Source organism: Muntiacus reevesi, chromosome 2, assembly GCF_963930625.1.
Source record: "Muntiacus reevesi chromosome 2, mMunRee1.1, whole genome shotgun sequence".
Classification (NCBI taxonomy): domain Eukaryota; kingdom Metazoa; phylum Chordata; class Mammalia; order Artiodactyla; family Cervidae; genus Muntiacus; species Muntiacus reevesi.
Genome location: NC_089250.1, coordinates 83,977,657 through 83,998,283, shown reverse-complemented (window position 1 = coordinate 83,998,283; position 20,627 = coordinate 83,977,657). Strand labels below are relative to the sequence as shown.

The 20,627-nt window shown below is 38.9% G+C and overlaps 1 protein-coding gene across 1 annotated transcript in view; it reads left to right on the top strand.

Annotated features, from left to right (window-relative positions):
• The window catches only part of RYR2 (ryanodine receptor 2), an 813,831-nt gene that overhangs the window by 449,009 nt on the left and 344,195 nt on the right, over nt 1-20,627 (top strand). The window contains exons 18-24 of the mRNA XM_065922240.1: nt 3,264-3,382; nt 3,712-3,845; nt 5,067-5,308; nt 9,415-9,607; nt 10,699-10,915; nt 12,640-12,744; nt 18,718-18,821. Of these exons, the coding sequence (XP_065778312.1) occupies nt 3,264-3,382; nt 3,712-3,845; nt 5,067-5,308; nt 9,415-9,607; nt 10,699-10,915; nt 12,640-12,744; nt 18,718-18,821 (1,114 nt within the window). The remainder of the gene's footprint in view (nt 1-3,263; nt 3,383-3,711; nt 3,846-5,066; nt 5,309-9,414; nt 9,608-10,698; nt 10,916-12,639; nt 12,745-18,717; nt 18,822-20,627) is intronic.

Here is a 20,627-nt window from a genome sequence, read left to right as displayed (position 1 = left end):
GATAGCTCCTCTTTCCAGCTTACACTTCTCCATATCTACAGGCCCTTCCGGTGTAGTCGGTGTTTTCTACGGGGATTTTAATCTGTTGCACCGGTCCCTTCTGAAGTGGTTCCCTTTTTTTATATGGCTTCTGTAGCCGGTCTCTTCAGGGCCTCATTTCTGCCCTGACACAGGCGGGCGGAGGTGGACTCTTATTCAGGTAGCTAGTTCAGACGCGCTGCGGCGAGGGGCCGGCGCTGCAGCGAGGGGCCGGCGCTGCAGGGAGGGGCCGGCGCTGTTTTCTCGGTCTGCGCTGCTCAGGCTCCCGGCTGCTCTGTATGGAGCTCGCCCCACGCTGTGCGCGGTTCCAGCCCTCGGGTGATTCACAAAAGCGCGGAACACAAAGCTGCGCCTGCGTTTTGTCCCTACGCCGCCCGAGTGGCTCAGGCAGCCAGGAGCTTGACAGACGCTCTCTCCCCGGGTGCAGCGCGCCCACTCCCTTCCGCGGTCCCAGCCTCAGTTTCCGCCCGTGCCAGTCGGGTGCGTGCGCCTTCTGCCCTCCGCGTCCCCAGCCCCAGTCCCCGCCCGCGCCGGTCGGGTGCGTGTGCCCTGTGTCTAGCCGCGACCCTCCCGGCGGATGTCGACCATCCAGAATCTCGGGAGGTCTTTTATTAGAAGGCGGAGGCCCGTTTGCAGTGTGGTAGGGGATGCGATCCTTGGGGCAGAACCTGCCCCCTTCCCCTCCCCCCTGCCTCCTGCCTCCGGCGGGGCTGGGCCGGTCCGCAGCCTGCGAGCTCTTCTCAGGACTTTCTCGGTCCCTTTTTTCTGCGAACAGCCGGCAGTGTGTTCCGGCCGGTTAATTTTCTCTCTCTCTTGCTCTCCCACAGTTCAAGCTGGGAACTCACACAAGCTCCCTCCGATTGTCCTCAGGGCACTTAGGCCCGGATCCTACCCCAAGCAATGCCCCCCCCCGCTCCTTTCCGTTCCGCCCCCACTTGCTGCTGGCGGATGCGGGAATCTGGAGTACTTTTCTGCTGGGAGTTGCTTTTAGGCTCGTAATCTGTGGGTTTTATTTATTGTTTCCCTCCCAGTCAGGTTACCCTCCGAGATTCAAACACTTCCCCCAGGCCCGCCAGTGCGAGGGTTTCCCGATGTCTGGAAACATCCTCTATTAAGACCCTTACCAGGACGGATCTCCATCCTTAGCTCTTTTGCCTCACTTTTTATCTTTTATATTTTGTCCTACCTCCTTTCGAAGACAATGGGCTGCTTTTCTGGGTGCCTGATGACCTCAGCTAGCGATCAGAAGTTGTTTTGTGAAGTTTGCTCTGCGTTCAGTTATTCTTTTGATGAATTTGTAGGAGAGAAAGTGGTCTCCCCGTCCTACTCCTCCGCCATCTTGGCTCTATTCTTCCATTTTTGATATGTACTGTTCTTTCCAAAAATTTTGTCTTTCATCTTTTCTAATATATTTAGGTGCGTAAATGCTTTAGGCTTTTATGAATGTTTATTTATAGAAATAATTGATTTTTTTTAATCGTCTACTAGCTTTTTCTTAATAATTACATTTTATATCAGAGATTGGCAAACTTTTTGTGTGAAAGGCCAGATAGTAAATATTTTAGGCTCTGGGATCACAGGGCTTTGTTGCTGTAGTCACTCACCCTGCCTTTTTAGTGCAAAGGCACCCTTTGTATTATTTTATGCTTCTCATGCTTTGGAGACTAAGAAACATTTTCTACTGTAAACATCCAGGAGAGTGACTGAGCTCCACTGGTTAGGATGCACTGCAGAGTCATACTTTTAGTGCCAAGAAGATGTGTCAATGGATATGGATGTGTATACACAGTACAACTTTATTTGTAAATATAGGCAGCCATGTGCTCTATACTAATATGAAATAGGAAGAAAACAAAAAACATCAGAATGACATATGACATCAGGATAAATAATCTATTAAAAATGCTCTTCCCTTTCTGTTATTTTCGTTTCTTTTTGCTTGGAATAAAGGAGTTTATTTTATTGCTTACTTTTTTAATAGCAGAAATAATTTTCATAACTTTATATAAAAATCTTCTTTAATTTATCCATTAGTCTATTGTATGATTATTTTCTACTCTCTTTGATTTTCAACTGGCATGGATTTTTGGAATACCACAACAGATATTGAACCACACCAAAAATTAATTTAACCTTTTTGGGTATTTTTTTTAAACTGAATTTACATTTATATATTTTGAAGAATTAAATCATTGGTGAAGAAATTAGCATTAACAGCCCTTGTAATGGGTCGGGGTTCAGATCAAGAGTCATTTGTGACAGTTATAGTGAATTACTTCTATACAATTTGTACACCTGAGTACATTTCTGTTCTGAGAAAGTAATCTCCATTTGAAATGAATAAACCTTTCTACAAGGTTCCTTTGAGATCCTTCTTAATACTATGTAGCTCTCAGACAGTGATCACATGTTCTAAATGTTATGTTTAATTGCTGCAAATGAACTACATTCTCTCTGTTGACAAGGCAGCCTTGCTTTGAAAATATAAATACATGTGTACCCATTTAGCTTTGCAATTTCACACTAAAATTTCTGATAATGAGATTTATTTCTAATGTCTGTTTTAAACTCTAAGAAAAGATACATTCTATTTTGTCCTCTCTGATGACTAATGCTCCAAAATATCACCATTGTTATTCAGGTTTTGTATATTTTATTTTTCTTTTTGTGTAATCTCGTATATTTCTCTTGTTCTGTAAACCAAGAAACATTTTTGACTTTAAACCTCCAGAAGAATGTAATGATCTCCATGGGTTAAATGCACTGCTGCAGAATTATGCTTTTAGCGTCTGAAATCTTCCTAAACTGGCCATAATCTACCTATTCCATCTCCTACTGGCTTTGTACCTCAGGCACATCAGCTCTGCCCAACATTCAAGACTTCAGTCAGCCCATGTTATCCTCTCTGGAAAATGGTCATGTATGAGTTCCCTGTGGCCCCACTTAAATGTTGCCTTCTTTCATTTCTCTATAGGCAGAGTTACCTGCTTACTTAGCTGAACACTGTATATTTGCCTCGTCCTCACTTGTTAGCATATTTGGTTATCAGCCCTGCCTCCCAAACACCAGCTGTCACTTATCACAGATGCTTGGTGACAAACACATTGAGCACTTAATTGTACTACATTTAGTCAACACCTCAATAAGCACATAGAGAAGAGGGAAGTCACTGATCATTGTAGACTAGTTAATCATGTTTCCCCCTTTCTTTACTTTCTGTTTAGGTATTCTTGAAGTTTTACACTGCGTGCTAGTAGAAAGTCCAGAAGCTCTCAATATTATTAAAGAAGGCCATATAAAATCCATTATCTCACTTTTAGACAAGCATGGAAGAAATCACAAGGTAAGTGAACCATTTTACTGCCAGAAATGAATTCTGGAATAATTTCAAACATATTCTTTATAAAGATAATTTTAAAAAGGTGTCACATTTTTCATGTTTTTCGCTTTTTAACTGCAATCAGATAATGCTGTGCAGTGGTTATGCATAGCACCGGTGGGGGAATGGAGCAGTTCTCAGTTGTGGAAAATAAGTGGACTCATTGCTATCATGTTTAAAGTGACTGGGTCAGAGGTACCTGGAGGGAATATGTTTCTGTTTGTGGAAATTACTGCTGATGCTTGAATCTGAAAAGGGAATGAGAGCCAGCTGAAAGGGATTTCTCTTTTCAGGTTCTGGATGTCTTATGCTCGCTCTGTGTTTGCCATGGAGTAGCAGTCCGTTCTAACCAGCATCTCATCTGTGACAATCTTCTGCCAGGAAGAGACCTGTTGTTGCAGACACGCCTTGTGAACCATGTGAGCAGGTAGGTTCAGACAGACCATGTCACCAGATTGGTTGTATAATAGGAATTCAGATATCCAAAATACAATAAAGTCCATAAGTCAGTGAAACTGCATTTCCAGTTAGATCTACTTTCCAATGTGTCAGACATTCATTGGGTACTCTGTGCCAGGCACAATGCCAGATTCCTTACAAGCCTTCTTCACTGTTTGTGTGTGCATGAAATATTACTGTTATCCATGTTTTATAAATTAAAATTTTTGAGCTGAAAATGAGGCTAGAGTCTAATTCCAGAGATTGAGCTCTTAACCACCATGTTATAATGCCTTCCATATGTAACAATGATAATATTGAATATAATTAAGAAGGTGTTGTGTGTGGTAGTAGTGACTTTGATACACTTAGCACAGTATTTAGCAGCTATCCAGGAAATACTTTCTACTTCACCATGTTTCAAACAAAAATGTGGGGTTTGTTATGTATTTCTCCTCTGCGTGTGTGTGTGTGTTTTTTTAAACACAAATATATTGTGTTTTTTTAATAAAGATTCATTTGAGACTTCCTTTATTGTTCTTTCTATACGAGACCTGTTGTTAATGGGTGGCATTCCTGAGACTTTCTCTAATCCCTAATGTTAATTTGGGTTAGGATCTCTTCATAAAATGCAATTAAAATACAACTAACTAGAGACTCTTCACCGCGAGGCATAGAGAACAACAAAGGTGATTAATCACTTTGGTACCTTCACTAAGGCTATGACTTGTGTCAGCCTCAAACCCTGTGTGACACAAACCTTAGCTTAGGAAAATGTCTCTATGTCCTGGATTAATAATAACTCCATTAATTCTGGGGCCTGATGCTATCCTGAGTGTCTCCCCTTAAATATGGTTTATGATATAAAAATAGGTTGAAGAGCAGTTATGAAAAAATGTAGTAGGCTGTTGAGTGATGTAGCCAAATGTTCCCAAAAGCAAACATAAGTCACTGAACATTAACTGTAGGATTGGCTGTTAAAGTAGACTTCAGTGATTGTTTCAATAATTTGTTGCACTTAAGGAAACATTGGGTTTCCCAAAAAAGTCAATAAGGTTTTTCTGTACAATGTTTTGGAAACCCAAACAAACTTCTTGGTCAATGCAATGTATCTTTGAGAAGCAGGACTAATTAAGGATAGCATGATGTAAGTTGAGACAATGAAAGGTTTATTTGGATTTTCTCACATGCTATTCCCATCTCTTTAAAGCATGAGACCCAATATTTTTCTGGGTGTCAGTGAAGGCTCTGCACAGTATAAGAAGTGGTACTATGAGTTGATGGTGGACCACACGGAGCCTTTCGTGACTGCTGAAGCCACTCACCTGCGCGTGGGCTGGGCTTCCACAGAGGGCTACTCACCCTACCCCGGCGGGGGCGAGGAATGGGGTGGAAACGGCGTCGGAGACGACCTCTTCTCCTACGGATTCGATGGCCTTCACCTCTGGTCAGGTAAGTACCATCCATTTTCCTTCACAGTGTTCTCAAGGAAATATTTTGCCCTTACTGTACATTTCCATAACCTATTTGTGTTGCTCAAGTCAGATACATTGATTTCAAAAATGCAACACTAAAATGGTGAAAGTGGTAAGTCAAAAGCAGAATTTCACTAGAGGAAAAGGAAAACTCTCACAATTATAGTACGTCTCCGAAAGACTGAATTGTGTATGAATGACATATATCAGAAGTGGCCTTCTGATTCACGAATTGAATGCAAAAACTTAAATGTTTCCTACGTGCTTTAGTTGGTATGTGCAAAGCTTTAGCTTCCAGTATAAACAGGAACCAAAAAAATCCTGGAAAATAATCATAATTAAAAGACTAAGTTTCATCTCTTGGCTGATAGCTTAATGTCAGGAATGGGCAATTTATTAAATGTATTATGAGGAAACAGTCCACAATCAAATGATGTGTTGTTTCAGAAGTGTGGAGCTGTTAAAAAATAAATGTATAGCTCATTTCACTAGCTAACAACCCTAAGCTTTAATGATTGAACATATATTGAAAATTGGTAATGTATAAAAATATACTCTTTTCTGATTTATTAAAAGATTTATTTTGATTGGCTCTGTTTAAAAGTTTAGCCTTTGATTTTGTAGGTATTAGATTTCATCTGGATTCTGCAGACTTATGCTTGTATTCATAAAGCTGCATTTAGAATGAATCCAAACTTATTTTATAACACATTTAACCTATAGAAGGGGGCTCCCGGGTTGTGCTAGTGGTAAAGACTACTGCCAACACAGGAGACTCGAGAGACACAAGTTTGATCCCTGGGTTGGGAAGATCACCTGAGTAGGAAAAAGGCAACCCACTCTAGTATTCTTGCCTGGAAAACTCTGTGAACAGAGGAACTCGTGGACAACAATCCATGGGATCACAGAGTTGGACCTGACTGAGCACACAAAACCTACAGAAAATATGCAGAGGTTTCTTACAGTACAAAATGTTGAACTTTACCTCTTATGGGCAAATCAAATGATATTCATTTATTAATGCTGTATAAATCATAAATTGTGCAAAGATATTTTAATATAAATTTAATTAAAGCCTAAGAGTCTGTGGTAAGGGGGTTTACAAATGAAAGCACTCTATATTTGTGTTCAACAGTAATGTGTACTAAATCTTCCCTCTCTTCAGGGCCAGTAGCTCAGTAGCCTGAAGAGATGAAGCTGTATTTTGGGTATTTTATCTAACCTGTGGGCACTGGTTGGGGCCCAGGCTGCAGCGTGGCACATCTTATACACTGTGTTCTGTGCTGCTCAGAAAGAGTCACAATGCTTGTTCCAAAATTTTTCTACTGACCCAAAAGGCAAAGAGCCCTAACTTCAGAAGACCTGACAAACGTGAAATAGAATTAATGTCTGTTTTATAAGACATTTCAACTGTTACCCGTGAGAGGTCGTCCTCCCTCTGTTACCTTCACATGTCACTGCACACAAAATGGATCCTCAGCTGGATGAATGAAACAGGTTCACTTGTTTTCCTGTTGCGTAAAATTTAGGAGAAAACAAAACACTACTCTGGTTTTTTTTAAAATGCTGCATTGCATCTAATTTCAGCCATATAGCGTCACTTCACTAAATGGTGAAGTTTGCATTTAGTTTGAAGCTTTTTCTATCCACACATGGGAAGAACCCAGAGCCTCTGGAATTGGACTGTGTCCAGTATGCCTTTTATGACTAAGTATCTGTTAAATAGCATGATAAGAGCAACAGGAATATTCAGTGAATCTATCACAGAAAGGAGCATAGGTTGTAGAATTTCAGGAGAAAATCATCTTGAAACTTTAATTTATATCAAGAGAAAATATTTGATTGTTTTTCCTAATGGCAAGAAAATATGTGCAGTTGATAGCTGTGTTCTCTTAAGCCATTGGACTCGCTTGCTAATTTTAGATTCATGATCAATAAAGGCAGATCTAAATTAATTGACTTCTGACTGAGTTACCATGGTTAAATTCATCTTAGGTTGCATAATCTTCTCAGGTTCACTCTCCTATACCTTTTCTTTCTAATGGTTGAGGTTGAATTTAAAGTATTAAGCATCTGTGATTTCTGGTGGCGGGGGGGGGGGGGGGACACTTAGCTTTTTGTGATTGGAGAATAGAGTTGTTCCTTGGTACCAGAGTTTGGTTCATCAGCAAAAGTTTCAATCTCTGTTTTCATTTCTTCTTCCCACCTTAAACTTTGCACAGCATTGCTGTGTTCCTCTTCGGGGAATAATGATTCTGTTTCTGGCATCCATATCTTCTGTGTATTAGGGTCAGTAGTGTGAAAAAAATCTCGGTGCTTTTGAAGAACTTAGGTAGAACAGAATGAAGAAATGTCAGAGAATAGTACAGGAAAGAAAGGTAAGGATTCTCTTATAGGACCTATGGAAAGCCCACTGCTATCTTCCTTTCTGGCTGATGTAGAAAATAAGAATGTAGTTCTCATATTGATCTGATACACCTGTTAAGTCATAAATGCAACCTGAGAATGCTCACTAGCAGATGCAGCAGTGTCAGTGCCACTGAAACCATGGGCTTAGGTTGGTTGCTAGTGATCTTTTCTCTCTAACCTAATTGTTTCAGGCATTACAAAACAGTTTACCATGGGGCCTTTTAAATAGTCATTAGTTTTGGCATACTCATTCCTCAGACTGAACAACATACTTGGACTATAGTAAATATCTGTTGACTGCTTCCCAGGTGGGTCAGTGATAAAGAATCTACCAGATAATCTTGGGAAGATTACCTGAAGAAGGAAATGTCTACCCACTCTAATATTCTTGCCTGGGAAATCCTATGGACAGAGGAACTTGGTGACTATAGTCCATGGGCTCAAAAATGAGTCGGACATGACTTAATGACTAAACAGCAACAAATATCTGTATAACCACATTATCAGCTTCAGATCTTGATACAGACAGGAATGCAGAACTTTGTGAGTTCTGTTGCTTTTTGCGTGATTTTCTTAAATAATTCCGTTTATTATATCTAGGAAATTCTAGAGGGACCACCTCATAATGAATTTACTACTTGCAAATTTGAATATTGGTAAAATTAAAAATCTACATATTTCATAATGTAGATCTGCCCTACTATTGGCATTTCAACATATTGTTGGTAAAAATCTGGACATGCTAGAAATTTTAAATAGGTGTTATAAAAATTCAAAGCTGGCATCATCAAATCTATTTTTGTCTTTGCTCAAATCGAAAAATACTGTATGTTCACATTTGTGAGCATGAATGTTTAGGAGAATCTTACCTTCTTGTTTTCCAGTTTGCCCATGGGACTCATAGGCCAAGAAGTTCTGACACAGTCAAGAATGAGTGTAAATCATAGTTTGGCCAAGGCAAGAAATGACATTTATCCAGTATCATTTTCATGCCTCAAATTGTATCCTGCTGTTTCCTACTTAAGAAGCCAACTAAGGTCTTGTAGGAATAAATTATAGAACAGAAACAAACCAATTGATGTGTATTGTCTCTCAACAAATAATGTACAAATGATCATATTTTCTGTTTTCTTCAGTATCCTTTTATGTTTTTATTTTATAAAATAAAGGGAATTTAATCTTTGAGATGGGGACTGAAGTGAATATGTTCCATGTCTAAGACTCTGTTCTTGTATAACATTAATTTAGTCATCATAACAACTCTGCAAGGCAATGGCATTTGGTTTACAAGAAATCAAGGCTTATAGAGGTTAAGTAATTTGCTGATGGTAAAGTAGATCTTTGACTTCAAGTCTTTCCCTAGAGGTTTTCCCCTGACATCATTATGTTATCAACTCTAAGATGGTATCTGTATCAAATACCATCCATCTGCATGCAAAATTTTCTGCATATCAGAAGATCCATTTTACAATAAAAATAGCATTGCTCCTAAAAAAAGCAACAGTTTTTTTTTTTAATTAAAGATCTGACATATAACATGAAAATATATTCAAGATTTCTTCTAGTCCAGTACTATTCATTGTCACTGCCTATTCAAATCTTTAACTTGGTCTCTGATGATGATTTTCTCTGAGATAAAAAGATATCATCCTCCTTTAATGTGTTTCCCCACAGGTTGTATTGCCCGGACTGTCAGCTCACCAAACCAGCATCTCTTGAGAACTGATGATGTCATCAGTTGCTGTTTAGATCTAAGTGCCCCGAGCATCTCCTTCCGAATTAATGGACAACCTGTTCAAGGCATGTTTGAGAATTTCAACATTGATGGCCTCTTCTTTCCAGTTGTCAGTTTCTCTGCAGGAATCAAGTTAGTATCACTGTTTTTTGGTCTGTTTGCCTTCTCATTTCTTGTTCTTTCAGAGAAGACTCTGCATTGCCATCACACTTGCTTCACTAACCTGCTCTCCTGGGCATCTGTCTACCGGGCATTTTGCCCTGTAGCAAAATGTTCCTTGAAGCAACAAGCAACTTGTTCCTTGAAGGTTGGAGATAAGATTAATTCAAGAGGGGAATCTCAGGATGCTGAGTTCTTTGTCCATATATCCAGCCATTTAGATAACTCAGTCTAATATCTCTTCCTCTATCCAGTATCCAGAAATATTTCTAGTCCACTTAAGTTCACTTTTTACTTTACTAAGGGTAAATACACAATGTTGGATTAAAAATGTCATTAATTTTTTCATATTTATTTTCATTAATTTTTCTTTTCATTATATTCTGGACTCCAAATCCCTTCATTTCTACTGAAATGACACACTTCTGGGTGATCAGGTCAAGATGACTCCTTTCCATATCACCCTCTACCTGTTATATTTGTAAATAACCTGCTTGTGATCAGCTGGGTCAAGGTGGTTTTCTCTAACCCTTTGCTTTTTCACTACTACCAGACAGAAAGAGTAATTAAAATGATAATTCAGTATCAAGAAGTGTCATTTGAGTTCCCTTAAGGAATTTCACAGGGAAATTGAATGCTAGAAAGTGGCTGTTTTTTCTTTTTATCAGATCTCATCCAGCCCTGTAATTTTAAGTATTGATATATAGGTATTTAGATCAAATCTGTCTTTCTCTGTTGGTTATTTGGGTACCTTGAGGTATTAAATGACCAAATACTACAGACAGGTATTTCATTCACATAGGAATATGGTGCATGTGCTTTTATTATTTCTCCAGAGAGTGATATAGTTTTGCTGAGCAATTAACATAATTTAATCAGGTTTTACTTTTAGATTAGAGGCTCTTAAACTCTTAGTTACTGACTTCATGATGGTTCTTAGAGGAGAAGATGTGACTTCTGACAAAGTTAATTTTATACTAAGAATTTATTCCTTGAATTTTGTTGATTAGGAAACTTTTCTGTATGCCAGAGATATAACTTACCCTGAGATGCATCCTTTTTAGAGTACGCTTTCTGCTTGGGGGGAGACATGGAGAATTTAAATTCCTTCCTCCGCCTGGGTATGCTCCTTGTTACGAAGCTGTTCTGCCAAAAGAAAAGTTGAAGGTGGAGCACAGCCGGGAGTACAAGCAGGAAAGGAGTTACACGCGGGACCTCCTGGGCCCCACGGTTTCCCTGACACAAGCTGCCTTCACGCCGATCCCAGTGGACACCACCCAGGTACTGGATCATCAGCTGTGATGGCACTGTTTGAACTGCAGCCATTCCCACATGCAGTGGGTTTCAGACTCCTTGGACTGGAACCTATAGGGATGCATTTTACAGTAATACAATTTATATGTATAAGTGAAGCAAGTTTCATAAAATAATGCTTACCTTTACCGTGTCCGCTTACTCATTTTGAGTCTGTTCTGTTTTTTAAAAGTGTTTTTAAGTTACTAAATTGATTTTACAATGAACAATTGGGCCACAACCTAAGTCAATGCTTACTAATTTTAGAGTGTTTTTTTACATAAGGTAGTAGTGGAATTTTAAATTTCTTCTCCTTGTCTATATACAGTTGGCATTTTTAAGTGATTTAACTGACTTTTATCTCAGGTAGAGATTGAGATCATAAACTCTAGAGTCAAAATGTCTTGGATCCAGTGCATGCTCTGAGACTTGAAAAAATCATTACTCATCTCATTGATTGGAATGCTAAGAGTATGTTCAATGTATAATAAAGAACATATTGGCACCGTACTTTGCAAATAGGCACCCAAGCAACATTAGCCATTATTCATGCTCTTCTCTTTCATAGACGTGAAATTATCCTGACACCGAATTAAATATTGTTTTATTTTGAAGGTGAAGTAAGTTCAGTCCAGTTGGTTAGATAGTCATAGTTTGTTCATTAGCTTTCAAAGATCAGAGGCGTTGCTTCTGAAGTCTGATACCGAAGTAAGAGCAGGCCTCAGACGCCTCTGTGGTTTAGTGCCGTGAACTGTATTTCCTATCTCTCCCTGCCAGTTTTTTATATGATGCATAACATAAGCATGCTTTGTTCATGACTCACATTCAGTTTGTGTTGCCTTTGCTGGAACAAGGCCGGGTGTATATGGTGCTTTCAGAGTTGAGCAGTGAACATGATTGGAGGATGGAAATCAACTGGAACAGCCAGTGGGATTTCTTGGTGTCACTAGCACATTTAGGATTTCCTGAGACCTGGATAACCTCTTGTTTGGAGGGGAAGGAGGCAATGCTGGCCTGCTCACCATGGAAACTCCACCCCATCCATGAACACTGTAGGCAGTTGCCTGCTGTCTGTGTTGAGGGACTGATTGTGGGGCAATGTCTGTGCATCATCAGACATGTACAGCCAACCCCTCATCTTGAAAATCATTTAGTGTTCTTTATGAAGAGGCCATTAAACTTCCCCTTTTTAAGGGAAACATGTTCAGATTTTTCCCCCTGAGGCTTATGTTTAGAAACCACTGCAAGTAGCAGAGTTAAGGGACGATATAAATCTTTGCCATCAGATATTTCTAAACTCAGCGGATTATATTTTGGACACTGTATTGCCTTCATCCTGGCCTGTGAATGCTGGCCAGGTTGGTTTAAGGAGTCTGGAGTGATTTCTCTTTTTAAATAATGCATATTCCTGTGATTATCCCATATCCATTAAGACCTTTTTTTTTTTTTTAAATGATGGCTGTCCTCAGTAGTACTCTGTTTTCTTTCTTTCTAAATTTTGTTCCCCAAATTTACCTACTAATTATTTAGATACCTAGTTTTATAAATTTAGAATGGATTATCTGGAACCCAGTTATATGATTACATTTCAATCCACAATAAGAACAGTTAACATTGCATTTTCTTGCATTTGTTTCTGATGTGTGTTTTCTTTTCCTCTTTTTATTTTTTTATTTTTATTTTTTTTTCTTTTCCTCTTTTTAAAATTTTAGATTGTGTTGCCTCCCCACCTGGAGAGGATACGAGAAAAACTGGCAGAGAATATCCATGAGCTCTGGGTGATGAATAAAATTGAACTTGGCTGGCAGTATGGTCCGGTACATAATTTTGAAATTTATTCTCAGATTCTATTAATACATCTTTCTGCAAACACTTCTCACTGTTGTATGGTGACATGAATTGATCTGATTGAGTTTTTTCATCCTAAGTTTTATTCTGTCTGCAGTTTTTCTTTAAGAGAGGGAATGACGTTAGTGGTGGGGTCATTGAAGGATGGCTCAGTTGCCTAGACAATTGAAAACTTATTAATATTCAGGTTGAAAGTTACATTTTTAAAATCAAAGTTAACATATACAGACAATAGGCATTGATTTCTAGGGACCTTAGGAAGAAATTTCATTGAAACGGAAAGTGAAAACTGAAAATGGAAAGAAAGAAGTTAATTTACTCTCCTCCTCTGATGTTTCTTTTAGTCCCAGTTGTATTTAGTAGTATAAGTTCACAGGGAAGAGGTTCACAGTTGGTTTCATAAGTGGAAGAGAGGCTGAGAAATAATGATTGCATATGTTTCCAAATGATTATTGTTTAGAGAACTTAGTTTATAGTTTATCAATAAAATTTAGGTAACACCAAAACAACTTCTCATGTAATACCAGTGTGTTATACACCTTTTTTTTTTAAGCAGGACTGTGGCAGTGCTTTCATTTTTATGATATTAATAGTCCAAATATCCCAATATTTATAACATTTATATTTGACTGAATATAGAAATGAGTGTATTCAGCGCAGTCATAATTTATTGCATTAAGCTTTGAATAGTGACATTTATTATTAGTGTTAGTAGTAATACCATGCTTGTTGTTGATTAGTTGCTAAGTCACGTCTGACTCTTTATGACCCCATGGACTTGTAGCCAGACAGACTCCTTTGTCCATAGGATTTCCCAGGCAAGAATACTGGAGTGGGGTGCCATTTCCTTCTCCAGGGAATCTTCCTGACCCAGGGATCGAACTCGTGTTTCCTGCATTGAAGGCAAATTTTTCACCACTGAGCCACCAGGGAATACCATGCTACTTTATACTAATTATGGACTTTCCTGGTGGCTCAGACGGTAAAGTGTCTGCCTACAATGCGGAAGACCTTGGTTCAATCCCTGGATTGAGAAGATCTCCTGAAGAAGGAAATGGCAACCCACTCCAGTATTCTTGCCTGGAAAATCCCATGGATGGAGGAGCCTGGTAGGCTACAGTCCATGGGGTCGCAAAGAGTCGGATATGACTGAGCGACTTCACTTTCTTTCGCTTTCTTTATACTAATTCGTCTTATTTATTTAGAGCTTTGTTTTTTCACTTAAAGGTATTGGGGTAATCGTCGCAGTAGCACGCTGGGCTGTGTGTTATTATTTCAAATTAACCAGTGATGCCGCTGCCAATGATTCAAATGCCTTCCAGCTAGTTACTGTGCTGGAACTAGGATCCAACTTCTCTGGCTTCTTGTCTAGAACTGTTTTTCACTATAAGACTTGCTGATGCATGATCAGAAAATGGGATCCTTTCATTAATTCAGTGATAGTTAGACAGTTGTCTAATCAGCAAGCACTTGAAGTACCTTATTAAGTATGTGGTTTTATGCAATTTTCTTTGACTTTTAAAAATTGAGGAAGTGAATGAGTGTTAAATATTTATCATTAATTAAAGTCAGTAGGAGGTGAGATATTGTAAAAGTATTCCTAGTCACTTGGCAGAGGAATTACAGACAAATTTACCACAAGATTCGAGATAGGGAAAGATTTGAATTACAGACAAAATTCAGAGAAAGATAATTACAGGCTAGGATTTAAAAAGATCTCATACAAACAAGTAACTACCACCCCCCCCAAAAAAAAATCATAGTAACAGGAATTGTTTAATAGGTTTACACTCAAAAAAGATGATTTCTATTGCAAGCTTCTATAGGTTCCCTAAATGATAGCATTCTACAATGAACTTCTTTATGTTTCTTCTTCTAAAAAAAGAGGAAATATAAGGTCTCATTATTATCTATTCTTGCAAGTAAATTCAGTTCATTTCAACACCATACCATTATTGCTACTAGTTTGCAGGTGCTGAAAGGGAACACGGTGTTTCTGAGCCAAACTGACTGGCCAGTTACACTTTACCTGGTCTGAGACTGATGGCAGCAACTTTGGGTTTTACGTGCCTCTGCGGGGGAGATTCAGCACTTAGTCTGTTGCTGTGGTGCTGGCACCTGGCACCTTTCCTGGGACAGGGAATCGACCCAATACTTGCTGAAAAATGAAGCCGTTTTTTTCCTTAGGTCTCACTCTGGGCAAGCACAACCACAAATATCCTATCAGATCAGTAATTTGGGAGAGTCTCGGACTGACACGTGAAGAGGTTTCGCATTGTCCTTCCATCTCGTAATTGACCTTGTGTCTTCTTTGACTGGGGCTCTCCTGAAACTCTTTTCAGATCAGTATCTTTGATCCCTGGCTTTATCATCTCTGTTATCCTAGACTTAGGTACACCTCTCACTGAGACCAATTCCATAAGTGTTTGATGTGTTCCAGTCTTTCTCTGAGTTAATATTTTAGAATTCATCCATTTAAGGAGTGCAGGTCCATGTTTTATGTTGTTGTTTTTTCCTGTTTTGTCAGTTACCTTTTATTTTTTAATTTAGTAATTTTTAATTGAAGGAGGACTGATTTAAAATATTGTATTGCTTTCTGCCATACAGCAGCATGAATCAGCCATAAGGATATGTATGTCCCCTCCCTCTTGACCCTCCTTCCCGCCCCATCCCACCCCTCTAGGTGGTCACAAAACGCTGGTTTGAGCTCCCCGAGTCATGCAGTGAGTTCCCATTGCTGTTTTGCATGTGGAAGTATGTAGTTTCCACGCTACTGTCTCCATTCGTCCCATGCTTTCCTTCCCCCCGCCCCGTGTCCACAGTCTGTTCTCTATGTCTCTGTCTCCATTGCTGCCCTGCAAATCGGTTCATCAGTACCGTCTTTCTAGATGCCATATATATGCATTAATATACAATATTTGTCTTTCTGACATACTTCACTCTGTATAATAGGCTATAGATTCATTCACCTCATTATAACTGACTCAAATGGGTTCCTTGAATGGAATATACAATATTCCATTGTATAGCAACTGTGTTTTTCTTTGGAGTAATTTGAACTCTTGAATAAATTTTTTGCTTTTATTTTTTGCAAAGAGATTAGTTTCTTTAAATGTCTTTGGGGTGTATTTCACTGGAGCATCATGCAAGAGCTCTATTTTTTTTAATGAATTTATTTTTTATTGAAGGATAATTGCTTTACAGAATTTTGCTGTTTTCTGTCGAATCTCAACATGAATCAGCCATAGGTATACATATATCCCCTCCCTTTTGAACCTCCCTCCCGTCTCCCTCCCCACCCCACCCCTCTAGATTGATACAGAGCCCCTGTTTGAGTTTCATGAGCCATACAGCAAATTCCCATTGGCTATCTATTTTACATATGGTAATGGAAGTTTCCATGTTACTCTTTCCATACATCTCACCCTCTCCTCCCCTCTCCCCATGTCCATAAGTCTATTCTCTATGTCTGTTTCTCCATTGCTGCCCTGTAAATAAATTCTTCAGAACCGTTTTTTAGAATACAATATTTATCTTTCTCTTGCTCACTTACCTCACTCTGTACAATAGGTTCTAGGTTCATCCACCTCATCAGAACTGACTCAAATGTGTTCCTTTTTATGGCTGAGTAAATTCCATTGTGTATATGTACCACAACTTCTATATCCATTCATCTGTCGATGGTCATCTAGGTTGCTTCCATGTTCTAGCTATTGTAAATAGTGCTGCAATGAACAATGGGATGAATATGTCTTTTTCAATTTTGGTTTCCTCAGGGTATAGGCCTAGAAGTGGGATTGCTGGGTCATATGTGGTTTTATTCCTAGTTTTTTAAGGAATCTCCATACCGTCTTCCATAGTGGCTGTAGCAATTTACATTCCCACCAACAGTACAAGAGCATTCCCTTTTCTTCATACCCTCTCCAGCATTTATTGTTTGTAGACTTTTTGTTGATGGCCATTCTGACTGGTGTGAGATGATATCTCACTGTAGTTTTGATTTGTATTTCTCTAATAATGAGCAGTGTTGAGCTTCTTTTCATGTGTTTGTTAGCCGTCTGTATATCTTCCTTGGAGAAGTGTCTGTTTAGATCTTTTTCCTGCTTTTTGATTGGGAGCTCTATTTTGTGGAAAAACATCAGGCAGATCCATTCAAGCCTTCATCTGTCTCCTTTGCATATTATTTGCCTAACCTTGTGTTTGGTACTGTAGTCCTCAAATTGAAAAGACCTTGTTTTAGTGAGTTTGCCTTTTAAAAGAGCTTCTGGTTTAGCTGAGTAATAGACACACAAACAATTACAAACTAAGGACTATGATGGATAAGCTAACTGTAAGCAAGGGATATTTACAGCTCTCCTGGTGAAATCAGGGAAGGCTTCCAGAGGGTGGTAAATACTTGATCTGAGCTCTGCTATTCCTGTGGAAGATCAGTGAACCTGGAGGCAGCAAAAAGGTCAGGGAGAGGACTCAGGTGGGAGGTAGTGAGGTTCCCAATTGTGTACTGGCAGGAGGAGTGGAGAGATATGACTGCAGATGTTTTGAAGAAGTTCAAGTATGGGAAGTATTTAAGAGAAGGAAGGAAATCTGGATAGATTTCTTGTTTTGGCTTGGGACCCGAGAGGATGATGGGGACAGTTACTCTGTGGTGTAGAGAGTAGAGGGTAAGTGGAAATTGCATAGATAGAGAGTAAATTGTCTCTGAACTTGGGCACATTCATTTTTACCTTTATGTTTAGCATTTAGTGTTTGGTTTTGTAACTCACGGCTTCATTTCCACACTTACACCCTTAAGTAAATGAGTTGTGTGCTCATGTGTAAGTCCTGTTCATTTGCAATGATCAAGAAAGAAAAGACTATCTTGTTTCTAACTTGTCAGCTCCTGAATACTTTAAAAAAATTCTTGCTTGTGTTTTCCTACTTTTTCATGTGACATTTATAAAACCTGGTAATTATTCCCAGGGAGTGATTTGTTCCCTTAGAGCATATGGCTGTGATTGAGGTGTCACCGTGGCAGTAGTGCTGGTGTAATTTAGGCCTCTAAGAAGACAAAAATCTAATTACTAATGCAAGGATACAGAACATCTTCCTCATTAATTCAGTCCTAAAATCTTGACTTTAGTTTATTCTGATTGCTAGCACTTTCAAGGATTAATATGAAAGGTATCTGTGGGATATTACCTTGCTTTGGTAAGGCTCTGGAGTGACTTGTTAGAGCAGAAGTAACTTACATGGGATGAAATGAACAGCTGGAAGGAACCACCACTGGAGAGTTTGTATCAATCAGTCATGACGTTAATTGATGTCTCTAATCTGTGTCTAAACATGTAACAATAACAACTGAGTTATTAGGACACTTTCTTACCTAGAGTTCATTTCAGCTTAAAAGCATTTGTTGCATGCCTGCCATGTGCCAGGCACATGCTCAGTGCTGAGAACACATTATCAAAGAACAAAAAAGCCCAGTCCCTATTCCTTTGGTCTTACATTCTTGCAGTGCAGGAAGATAGACAATCCCATATATAAGACCCTAGTCTGCTTGCCAGTGGTAACTGTTACAGAAAAAAAAAAAAATAGCATGAGCAGCAGATTGGCAGATTAGGAAGGTGGGGAGGACAAGCCACATTGAGAAAGTAAGGCTGAAGCCAAGGCTGTAAGTTGATGTGAGAGTGGGCGTGGAGGTCCCAGGGCAGAGCAGACGTGAAGGCTGGGACTGACCAGGAACGGTGGCAAGGAGAAGGCATGAGGCAGCCCAGACAATGCCAGGTTTACCACTGACCTTCAGCGTTAGCCATGCTTGAGGGATGACCGAGGCCGCCTTGCTGGGATGAAGGTTGCAGTTTCCCTTCTTGCTTCCCACTTCACCTTCCTCCATGCAATTGGATAACCATCATTAGTATAGGACCTTAGAAACTGTTATATGCTGATTTCCTGTTCTGTTTCAGGTTAGAGACGACAATAAGAGACAGCACCCATGTCTGGTGGAGTTCTCCAAGCTGCCTGAACAGGAACGCAATTACAATTTACAGATGTCGCTTGAGACCCTGAAGTGAGTTTCTTAAATTTCTCATTTTCCTCTCTGTATTCCCTGAAGGAAACAAGGTGTTGATATTACAGTTTAATTTATTTTAGCTCCAGTTAGATTTTTTTCATAATGCATTGGTAGATTGAATCAGTATTTGTTTGTACTAGGCATTTGTTTATGACTTTGTGCTCTATGTGTTTCCTAAAGGGTTCTCTATGGATGTTTATGGGTATTTGGGACTATAAGGATTTTGCCATTGTACTCAGTACTTCTCAGATTGTCAGTTATAAATCGTTACTGGTGTGTGACAAGATAAGTGATGATACTAAAATGAGTGTTTCAGAATTCTTATACCAGTTAAGGTATTGCATTGAGCTTTGAATAATGACATGCATTATTAGTGTTAGTAGTAATACCATATGCTACTTTATACTAATTAGTATATTTATTTACTTAGAGCTTTATTTTTTCACTTATAGATGCTGGGTTAAACTTCCTAACAGCACCCTGGGCTGTGTTTTATTATTTCAGATTGACCAGTGATGTCACAGCTGAGGTTTCTCATGGAGTTGTCAAATGTCTTGACAGTTAGTTAGTAGCTGTGCTAGAACAGGGATCCAGTTTCTCTAGCTTCTCATCTAGACCTGTTTTTCACTGTAAGACTTGCTGATACATGATTAGAAAACGGGATCCTTTCACTAACTCAGTAATGGTTAGACAGTTGTTAAATAGTAAGTACTTATGAAGAACTTACTAAGTATATAGTTTTGTGCTTTTCTATCCTTGTTGAACTTGAAGAACTGGATTTGTTCCAGTAGATCACTTATCCTAATACCAGCTTATGTTAGGAATGAAACAATACTTTTCCCCCATCTTTGTTTTGTTTCAGTTTTGTTAAGTGTAAAGAGCTATTTCTATTGAAATTATTTTACCAAAGATCTAGAACACAAGCACTGTTTCAAGTTCTACGACTTCAGTCCAGGTTTATATCGGCAAAGATGATGTAGTGATTTTCATTATGAAAATAAATAAATAAATTGGGCCTTGAGTTTGGGCTCTACTAGTAACTTAAAAGGGAAAGGAATATATGAATACAAACCAAGTAAATGGAGAAATCACTATAGGTAACTAACGACAAAGCTTTTCTGTAATAAGGACCGCAGAACACATCACTGTGACCCGTGTATCTGCTCTTTGCATCTCCTGTCTTCCTCTGTGATCTTGATGTGAAGCTTGTACATTTATCTTGGTAATTCATGACAGCCCATTATTTATCCATCTCTTAAAACAAAATGAATTTATTGAAAGTTCATTGCCTAAGATAATTTCGTTAAATTTGTGGTACAGTCCCTGTAATTTTAACAATTGACAGCTAAGCCAGCTAGGCAGATCCTGGGTAACCTGTAATGCAGAAGTCTGCATATTCACATTTGGCATGTGAACCTTTGACTGCTACACATGATCTAGTCTCATTCCTTTCAGTCCCTGGTGGCTGGTTCGATTAATCATAAGACTGCACATACCACGGTGCTGTTGCCTATGGTGAATGCTAATAAACCTTTTCAAGAACTCATTCTTCATATTTACATGGTGTTATGATGGACTCATTTCACTTGTTTCTTTAAAATTTAAAATAGAGCTCCTATTCTGCAAAATTCAAGCTATGCCCAGTCAGTACTTTAAAGAAAGTATAGTAATTTTTGTGTTCATTTTATTCACTTGATTAGTTACAGGCACTAGAACAGACTGGGTAAGAACAAGGAATCCAGATGATTGGATGGCTAGGATTTAAGGACTTGCTTCTTCAGAGGAAATCTTAGTATCTCTGAA